The 10,724-nt window shown below is 52.9% G+C and overlaps 1 protein-coding gene across 1 annotated transcript; it reads right to left on the reverse strand.

Annotated features, from left to right (window-relative positions):
- Positions 1 to 325: 325 nt before the first annotated feature.
- On the reverse strand, positions 326 to 10,098 carry APC7 (anaphase-promoting complex subunit 7). Its single transcript, XM_037236582.1, has 10 exons — positions 9,846 to 10,098; positions 6,767 to 6,987; positions 6,198 to 6,379; positions 5,939 to 6,051; positions 4,970 to 5,153; positions 2,639 to 2,845; positions 2,099 to 2,341; positions 1,748 to 1,876; positions 1,303 to 1,448; positions 326 to 591 (listed from the first exon to the last, which is right to left on the reverse strand). Exons 1-10 carry the CDS (start codon positions 9,878 to 9,880, stop codon positions 399 to 401), a joined length of 1,653 nt encoding a protein of 550 aa, XP_037092477.1. The 5' UTR covers positions 9,881 to 10,098; the 3' UTR covers positions 326 to 398.
- Positions 10,099 to 10,724: the final 626 nt, after the last annotated feature.

Here is a 10,724-nt window from a genome sequence, read left to right on the forward strand (position 1 = left end):
AAAATTGGCCAAGACAGAGCCAAAAGGCAAGCAAGCCCCGCACAAAGGGAATTCCAAAATAAAACGATGACCATGCACCGGCAGACGTGGTCGGCGTTCAACACCGACCAGCCTCCTCTGTTCCGGGAGCCGCAAACCTCTCGGGAGCACCATGAGACGTCGGTCCTCGCCATCAGCCGCTGCGTCAGCTCTCTCAGCCGGCCCGGTCGTCCGTCGGCACCGGCCGGTCGGCCAGCCGCCGGCCCCCGGGTCACTGCGTCAGCTCTCTCCGCCGGCCCGGCCTCCCGCCGGCACCGGCCGGTCGGCCAGCCGCCGGCCTCCGGGTCACTGCGTCAGCTCTCTCCGCCGGCCCCGTCGTCCGTCGTCACCGGCCGGTCGGCCAGCCGCCGGCCTCCGGGTCACTGTGAGCCGAATGTCAGGTCCATCTCGGCCCAGTTCTGACCCAGCTCACTGTCCGTGTCCTCGACGGCTTCGTCGTTCTCGGACTCGGCCGCCTCCTCGGGGTCCAGCTCGTAGGACGGCTCCAGCTGGTCGGGCCCGGCCTCCAGGCGGCGCAGCGAGCGCAGCGCCCGTTCATTGGTCGGCTCCAGGCTGGCGGCAGGTGACGTCACCATCAGCCGCATGCCGACGCACGCGGCCGGACGCCGGCCGTCCGGCGCGCTTTGCTCGTGATTCAACTCATTCACGATTCATTCAAGATTTAAGGCGTCATCCAAGTGAAAGGGACGCGTAGATAAATACCTTACTGGACGGTTGTGGACTTCGAATCTGCCACTCTGCGACCCGTTTTACGGCCGTGACCAAATATCGTTCAGGCAAAGCCCATAGTGTTCCTCATGTCTGCTAACACTTCCCAAGAGTGACACTTATCTCACGGCCGCCTACGCCTAGGGGTGCCATCTCAGCCGACTGAAGATACTCCTGGCACTTTCTGAATTTCACCAATGAAAATTGGCGTCTGGTGCTCAAAACCATAATTTCGTTTTCTTAAGTCGTGTGGCCAGCTCGTACTTAAAGTTTTTCTGTTCCGTCAAAATATCAAAAATGCTACACTTATACAGCAACAGAATGGCCAGCACCAGGTGCATTCCCCACAGCCGAGTGCTCAGGCATGAGCGTCTGAACCTGTACCCTTTCCCATTGGAAAATGAGTGACCGCTTAGACCTTAACAAGTTGCAATACGTTACCAGTGAGGGGCAAGGATTCTTCACCCGCCACGCGCTTAGAATTCCCTCCCCCTTCGAAGTCACGTCCACACCCATCACCGCGCACATCGCCGACGGCCGGCGCGGACGGCTCACTTGAGGGCGATCTGGTAGTGATGGAGGGCGCGCTCCTCGTCACGGTCGCGCACCAGCAGGTCGGCCAGCGCCAGGTGCAGCCGACACGTGGAGTGCGTGGCCACCTGGCGACGCAGCAGGTCGATCGCCAGCTCGTGCAGGTTGCTCTGCCGCGGCGCCGCCGCCGGCCGGTTATTCGCGGGCGGCGGCACGTGTACCCGTCACACAACAGCACGCGGTGCACATTACATGACACACAGCTGATCTGATCGACATAGCGTTCGGTAAATCCACATAACACAGAGCGCAGTGTTAGCACCATACTCAAACGTTTGTGGCAGGCACGTATTTCAGTGAACGCCAGCTGCAGTGGACGGGTGGCGAGGTGGACGATGCAGTGGCCGTGAGGGTGGAGAAAGAGCTGCCAATGACAGTAGGTGGCGCGTATGGGCTGGGCGAGACGTACCTTCTCATAAATCTCCACCAGCAAATGCACAGCGGGTAGGTAGCTGGGCTCCTTGTCCAGTGCCTTCTCCAAACAGGAACGGACGCGGCTTACGTACAGCGGCTCCTTCAGCATCACACTGGCGTACAGCTGCAACCACACGCCGCGTGCCATCAGCGCAATATGTCCCGACGAAATCACCACACGCGCACTGGGGTGTGACAGCAACCATAGCGAGACTTAGCCCATCAGCGGCACTGCATCTCACGCACACAGACTTCAGATCAGGGCCACACCAAGGCACGTCACCGACCGTCACGTTGGAGATCGCTCAGTGGTGCGGACCAGCGCCGGGGGTCAGCGGTTGCTCACCGTCAGGGCGCGGGCCGTGTAGCCCATCTCCTTGCAGGCGTTATTGGCCAGCGCGATGGCCTCCTTGCAGCGGTTCAGGTAGACGTAGCACTGGACCAGGCCGTGCACCGGCTCGTAGCGATACGAGGCGATTTGCATGGCCTCCCTGAAGTGAATCACCGCCTCCTGCGTCTTCTTCAGCTCCAGCAGTAGGTTGCCTTTCAGCACCAGCGCCTCCACGTTCCTGGGAGCCAGCACAGACGCCTGCGGCGGCGGGCGGCGCCGCGTGAGGGCGCTGGCAACACGCACAGCACGAGGCCGGCACGGACAGCACGCAGGTGTACCGACCATCGCCCGTCCTGGTCGATAACCGCGTGCCCACAAAACACCGCACGAACGCCTCTCGATAACCGAACATGAACAGGAGTCGGGAATATCAAACAGAGGCGGTGGGGATGCGGCGCTGGAACAGCCACGGCTCGCCGCCACGGCAGTGGAGCCCACTACACTGCGGTGCGGTGCGGCACGAGGCGACCCCATTCGGGACCAGGCCACCCTCACCTTGTGAGCGAAGTAGAGCGCCCGCTGCGGCCGCTTGTTGAGCATAGTGTGGTAGGCCATGGCCACCCAGGGCTCGGGGTGCACCTCTGACGAGCTGCTCATCAGCTGGTTGGCCAGCTGCTCCAGTTCCTTGGACTTGCGGTCGCGGTGGTACATGTCGGCTAGCAGGTCCATGCCGGAGGCGAGCAGCGGGTCCACCAGGTGTACCTGTCGCGAGCAGCCAGAAGTCGGCAGGAGGTCCCCAGCAGTCGGAAGTCAGCGGGAAGTCGCGAGCAGTCGGAAGTCGGCGGGAAGTCGCGAGCAGCCGAAAGTCGGCAGGAAGTCGCAAGCAGCCGGAAGTCGGCAGGAAGTCGCGAGCAGTCGGAAGTCGGCGGGAAGTCGCGAGCAGTCGGAAGTCGGCCAGGAAGTCGCGAGCAGCCGAAAGTCGGCGGGAAGTCGCGAGCAGTCGGAAGTGGTCGCATGCTGAGAGGCCACAGTCAGGCCTTCAACAATGACCAGCCGGCTGGGCTGGCACGCTTTTTTACTTTAATGTTGTGTTGTTTCACGTATGACATATGCATACACGGTCCCGTGGATGCACACTGCACACGCACCTTTGTCCTCACGAGCACGTACTATTTGATCAAATGAGCACCAAACAATCAGCAGCCGTGCGATAACATCTCGTGCTTTATACGGAATCCAGAAACATAATGCGTGCACCAGCCATTTACATAGCCTCCCGTCCCATCCCAACCTATTGTTCGGTTTCTCATTGCGTGCGTATGCCACAAGCTCGGAACTATCGTGCCACATGGCAGCGACCTCGACGTTCATCTGTATTCCCCATAGTCTCCCACTTCTTTCCAAATTGATCCAATTCGCCGGTTTTCTTAGCAACAGTAGCTTCTGTTCGATAGTATGCATGCATTACTCTTTTGGCACCCTCCAACTCTGGTTCATAATTCCCACACCCAAGTTTGCTTGACACGATAAGCTGTTTGATTCACAAGGCATGAAGTCAAACAGAGACAGTGATATCACATTAATGTCATGCGATGACATTAAGTCAAACAGAGCACTGCCGTATCCGAGCAGAGCAATTTTAGGATGATGCAGCCTAGCAAATTTCAAGATCCCCTTCATTTTCGTCATACACGAGTGCCATATCGGCCTTACGGTTGCACACTCGTAAAAGAAGCGTTTCAGGTCATCTGTAACATGGCACTTGGGGCACATGGGGCCCTCGACTATCCCTCTAGTGAGCCAACACTTTTGTCTTGGAATGTACCTGTGGATAATCCTGCAATGGAATCATTGCAGCGTTAGCATGCTAATACTGTGACCTGTTACACGGTAGTAAGATGCTTGCCATTACCGATTCTGCCACTTGCAGGCCAGACACCCAATCAGCGACCGTTCCTGTGGCCCAACTGGCCAGTTCGTAGCGACAGGTCTTCAACCTTGGTCAATAAGCGGCCATAACAGTAAGTGCTGTTCCACAGTGAAGTACAGAGCTGCCCGCTAAGCCTAACGCGCAGTCCCACGAGTGACAAAAGCAGTCACCACCCTTTTGGTGATAGCGGGCAGTGAGTGACGACATCACCGAACACATACACATACAGTCGCGTACCGACACGAAGGGCTGTCCCTGCCCACCGAGCTGTGCCGCTGTTGTCAGCGGGACACCTCGGCACCCCTCACCCGACCCATCGAGCTGTGCCGCTGTTGTCAGCGGGGCACCTCGGCACCCCTCACCCGGCCCATCGAGCTGTGCCGCCACCGTCAGCGGGACACCTCGGCACCCCTCACCCGACCCATCGAGCTGTGCCGCCACCGTCAGCGGGACACCTCGGCACCCCTCACCCGACCCATCGAGCTGTGCCGCCACCGTCAGCGGGACACCTCGGCACCCCTCACCCGACCCATCGAGCTGTGCCGCTGTTGTCAGCGGGGCACCTCGGCACCCCTCACCCGGCCCATCGAGCTGTGCCGCCACCGTCAGCGGGACACCTCGGCACCCCTCACCCTGGCCACCGAGCTGTGCCGCCACCGTCAGTGGGGCACCTCGGCACCCCTCACCCGGCCCATCGAGCTGTGCCGCCACCGTCAGTGGGGCAACACGGCACCCCTCACCCGACCCACCGAGCTGTGCCGCCACCGTCAGCGGGGCACCTCGGCACCCCTCACCCGGCCCATCGAGCTGTGCCGCCAGCGACGGCAGGGCACCTCGGCGCCCCTCACCCGACCCACTGAGCTGTGCCGCCACCGTCGGCAGGGCACCTCGGCGCCCCTCACCCAGCCCACCAGGCCGTGCCGCCACCGTCAGTGGCTCTTTTCCGCGCCCCTCACCCGCTGCAGCGTGCTGAGCGCATTCCGGTGGTCGCCGCTGTAGTAGAAGGCACGGCCCAGCGTCACCAGCATGTGCGCGTTCTCCTGCAGCGGCGACCGTTCCTCCAGCTGTTTGAGCGTGTGTGCGCACGGCACGTACTCCTGCGCGTTTAGATGGGCGTGCGCGCGCAGCCACAGCGACACCCTGCGGCAGAGCGGATGGTCGGCCTCGGGTGTGGTCTGTGGGGCGCGGGACGACCTCACGACCGCCCGTTGCGGGGCGCGGACGGGCGGTGGTGGTATCTCTCGACACGTCAGCTCTGTTTTGTGAGCGAAGAGTGTCACAGCCTGTTAAATCAGTCACGCTGCGATAAAGAAGCGTTCCACGAGCGGAATTCTCGCAGCGGTAAGTCAGCTGCCCTACCGGCTGCAGTCCTAGCCAATAGGGCTTGGATGGTCACCACGAGCGGGATTCTCGCAGCGGTAGGTCAGCTGCCCTACTGGCTGCAGTCCCAGCCAAGAGGGCTTGGATGGTCACCACGAGCGGGATTCTCGCAGCGGTAGGTCAGTTGCCCTATCGGCTGCAGTCCTAGCCAAGAGGGCTTGGACGGTCATCACAAGCGGGATTCTCGCAGCGGTAAGTCAGCTGCCCTACCGGCTGCAGTCCTAGCCAAGAGGGCTTGGATGGTCAGTCAGTGGGATGGCGACACGGGACTAATCTCTCAACAGCGTCAGTGGCGCAGTCGGCGAACTGCCGGCTCCGCCAACAATCGCACCACACCCAGAGCATGCACAGTCACATCAACTGCGTCGACAGATGACGCCGCCGGTCCCGCCGACGAGTGGCCCGGTCTGATCAGCAAACCGGGCCAGAGACGCGGCCGACGGGCCGGAGACGCGGCCGACGGGCCGGAGACGCGGCCGACGGGCCGGAGACGCGGCCGACCGGGCCGGAGACCCGGCCGGCAACACAGGGCGGCTCCCGCTCACCACTCCATGTTGGGGACGTTGCTGGTGCCGTTCACCATAAGGCAGGCCACCTCGGTGCCCTTGACGCCCATCTGCAGCAGGCCCTGGGCAGCCTCCATCGCCAGCGGACACTCCTGGCGGCGGGAGGAGGGGATGGGCGGTCAGCGTCGCGGCTCACCGCGTCATGATCACACATGTGTGTTCTGAAGGTGACTCGCAATGATTTAATACACCGGGAGTACCACCAATCGGACACAAGAAGGCTGCCATGTCAGCTCACCCTAAGAACCTCTTTGTAGGCGGTGATTGCCGGCCGCTCGGTCCCACATTGCTGGTAAAGCTGACCCAACGCCATGTTGACCTTGACCGTTCGCTGCTTGGCAGGAACGGATTCCAAAATGCCCGTGGCCTGGAAGAATTGCTTCTGGTGGACGTAGCACAGGTGCAGCTGATATTTGACGTCTGTAAATGAAGCAGGTACAATGTTGCCTATAGTTTCGAATAGACAGCACAAGACATGAGTGATGGTTGGTATATTTTGAGCATGCACCCAGGTTCCTGAGGTCAAGCCCAGCCTATGAATACAACAAAAGATACAAGCACCATCTGGGATATAGAACAGCAGGTAAACCAGGATGATGTCCTCTGGGATAACCCTTCCAAATTTCCAGTTCTGCATGGGTTATGACTGACAAATTGTAATCATAATACATGTGAGTATCAAACACAGTGCACTCAACACAGAATGAGAATGTCCATTGTCATACACTACACTTGTTACAAAAGTACATGCAAAACACATATTGCCTGCAGCATCCATTGAATATCACATTAAAATAATCAACTTACCTATCTCTGATGTGCAATCCTTCGGAAATTCCAGCTGTTTTCCCTTGACCTTAGCCAGAGACTTGCGATACTGTAAAGCTTTCTTGTAGAACGCCTCAGCGCGTTTAATATCCCTCAATTGGAAAAGCGAATTGGCAGAGTACACCAGAGTCTGATACTTGTGGACTGGGAGATAAGCAGTCCCCTTGATCAACCAGGGATGTGGGTAGTGCCAGACATACCTGAAAGCCAATAACCCGATACTTTGAACATCGCTCTTAACACATCACCATCAACAATGAGCAGAACACAGCATACACAGGACAGAACGCGGTACCTAAAGCCTGATCGATTAAGCAGCATTTGTAGCTCACGTGTTCATGTCAGGATGACAATACAGCTGTTTGTGAATGTACAACAATACTGGTGGTTTGACTATTCCAGTACAACTCGATCATGTTTGTCCGCTTGTGATTTCGCTAACATTTTGTACAATCAGAGAGGACTGGAAATAATGTTACAGCACAATGGCACACACAAGTGAGTTCTGAGGCTGTAGACAGGTACGTCATTGACCAATTATGTTATTTCTCTGAGCTAACAGCCTTGAATCTCTAAAATGTGTCAAAAGACTAATTAACAAAACTTGACAATTTGGGCAACTCTTATGCAACTTAAACAACTTCTTATGCTTTAAATGTGCAGGTGTCTTATTGTGTGACTGGTTGAATTGTGCAATGATACACCTTTGGCCTTCCATTTCTGGTTTTAAACATTTCATGCTGGTGGATCCAACTTTAATTCTGCACAGCATTTTTTGTGTCTAGGTTTCTAGGTTATGCATTTTACCCTCTGGCTTCATTCACATTTGATGTTGATAATCCCAATTCCAGTAAGACAGAAGAATAGATCCCATACCATATCAGCAGCACATACTATATGTGCTGCACATATATATGAATGCAGCACATACTATAATCCATGACTTTGACACACTCACTTATCACATACATAACTTAGATGACCTGTCATACTTTGTCAGACTGATTGTGCCTAGACAAGGCCTCTTTATGTTTCTAACATGATAGTGCTATTTCAAGCTTGCTCATATAGAAAATAGTCTTCAAATTCAGTTGGTGCCATCTATGACTTTATGTGAGTGTGACCCTCATCAATGAGTTGGTGTTTTACTATGCATGGATTTGCATACATAGATGGCAAGTATGTGGTTTTTATGCCTGGGGTTAGTCTAATTTTCCTGAGATTGTGCATGTTATGTCTGAAAATGTTATAATTGTGAATATTGTGGGAGCAGCATGGCTACAAACTGATCACAGTTGGGAGCCACCTAAGTAACACAGTTGGCTAATGTGCATGCAAATGTTGGTCCCACTCAGGGTTCCAGCCTAACTCAAGAAAGCTTTCCCTGACCACCTTCTGCCCAGGAAACAGCAGCAGTTGGGGAGTTACAACTCTATGACAGAAGTAACACAGCATGGCTTTAAAAAGACCTTTTTGGTCTGGTGGTGTTTCCCCAGGCATGAGCTCATTTAATGTCATAGGAGCAGATTGGTTCACTGAACCTGAGGATTGGGAAGAGCATTTGTATGTGCAAACAAAATTGTGTGTGTGTGGTCCAAACAGTCCCACAAAAAAATACAAAAATGATACCACTTCTGAGTATATGTCTTACAGTCAGTGAGGTTGTATGAATCTAACACCATGTCCCCATGACATTTGAAAGGTCAAACAAGGCCAATAACCTTAAATGAGTACCAGTGATTGTTACTTAAAACAGGTATCTGGTTTCACTGTGGTGTGGGGATACTTTTGATACCAATCTGGAGTTTGATGTTGTTTGACCTTCCTTGACCCAAAGTTCATTACTTAAGAACCTCAAATTTTGATGGGAGTTCAAATGCAGGCCAATACACCCTGTGAATTTGATGCCTCTAGCTTTCTCAGTTTTTGAAATTTCAGGGGGAGGGCAAATTGACCCCCACCTGAGCAAAAGATATTCAACTGACCATCTGGGCTCATGTTAAAACTTGCAGGCAAGCTGACTGTGCAAGCCACACTTGAGTGGCCTGTACATATGCAAAATATGTGACTGTGCAAGCAACACTTCAGTGAGGAGCAAACAGACAAAATATAGAAAACATAATCCCATTAACAAAGGTAACTGTTTTGCTGTAAGCTTATGAACCATAAAACATTCAAAGAGGGACATAGGATACAGGGTAAATAGAGTGTATATAAAGCATTCCATTGCAAATGAAACTGCCCTCTGGCTGCATGCCAGCATCCTTTGAGAAAAACATACATCCCTGAATGGCACTCAGTGATCTGCCACTGACTGGTAAGTTTTAAATTGATGAAGACTGCTGAAACAAGGTCATCACCTGTATCAAGTTGTAAATCATCTGTGCCTGGAATTAGCACAATGTCAAATAAATGCCTGTCTCAATCACAAACCAAGAGAGTGGAGCTGATTAGGCAACTTGCAATGATCAAACAGCATACAGATAACTAAGACAAAACATAAATTATGACAGAAATGAACCACACAAATGATAAGCACTACTGTTGAAAGACTGCAGACATTTATGAGCAGCATTTAAAATCAAAGCCTTTACAAATAAATAAAGACAAACTAAATGTTTCCAACAATCTATAAAATGGCATAGTATGAACAAAACAAATATTAAGATTAAATCACATAAGTAACAGAAACCATGCATGCAAACCATGCAAATCTAAGTGGAAACTGGTTGATAAAGAATATACAGAATTCAAATTACATACAAATCCTACAATCCTGAAGGTGTTCATTTTCAATCAACTTGATGTGTGAGAGTGAAGTCACATTCCAAGCTCCATGAACTCCTGCAAAATGTCTGCTTTAAAGGGAGGGTGTCTAGATGAATGGGACTTTTTAGCACTTTTCCTTAACCTTGAGACTAAGGAAAAGTGGATTAAGCAGAGCTGTTTGATGTTTTACCAAAGACTCCTCTAAAAAATATTGAAAATTCCCTTTAAAATCAGATGGCTGTACCTACATCACACTTCACCGCTGCGATAATACACCAACATCACTCACCAGCTGGACAACATTGGAGTACAGCTCTTGTTCATACATTCGCTTGATATGTTCAAACAAACTCATCGTAGTTGATTTAGGCACCTAAAACCTGTTTCAAAAAGTCTACTTTTCCGATACGCCGCCTAACGCCACAGAGCACTATCTTCGAGTCGTTCGGCACGTTTCGTATCACAATACCTCGTCAGCAACGAGCGCTATGAACGTTGAGTATTAGTCGCCGTAAGCTAACGTGAAAATGCACAACACATGACAGACGGGCGCAGACTTTATTTTGAACCCAAAAATTAAACTTTCGCTTATTCGTAAAGCGTGCGGCAGATTTGTCTCATTTATTGCTGCCATCTCGAGGTTATTTTTTCACATTCAATGATATTCATCCTTCGGATCTCTAACAATGTTACGCTCGTGAAATATACGCAAACTCACTTTAGCATAATTCCAATACGATGATTGGACACCAAACAGGGGCGCAGTCAGTGTCTTCTGAATGGGGATCTATGAGTAGTCATCACGTCGATTTTTTGCTTGTCGTTAACCATCTATGGTGAAGAGCGAACAAAATATGGGGCCTGGGCTCTCGCTCCCACACCTTCGACTAAGGGTCCTGGCCTTAAGCCTCCCCTGCATGGCAGCTCCCCCCACGGTGAATGAGACAAGTCTAATATTCACGCTCTTGGGTGCTGATGGGGTTAATTGGCGCCTTACCCGAAAGCTTTTCCGAAATGCTTTCCGAACGACGTGGTGTAGCCGCGCTCAACTTAGGGCGCGGCTACTACTGCCTACTGCGTGGCTATAGGCAATTGAATAGCGGATATTTTTGTATAACAAATTTAGATGCACCTTGTAAGGTCTTCTACATATGCCAGGTCAAAGTCA

Source organism: Pollicipes pollicipes, unplaced genomic scaffold (assembly GCF_011947565.3).
Source record: "Pollicipes pollicipes isolate AB1234 unplaced genomic scaffold, Ppol_2.1 Scaffold_7261;HRSCAF=8764_pilon_pilon_pilon, whole genome shotgun sequence".
Classification (NCBI taxonomy): Eukaryota; Metazoa; Arthropoda; class Thecostraca; order Pollicipedomorpha; family Pollicipedidae; genus Pollicipes; species Pollicipes pollicipes.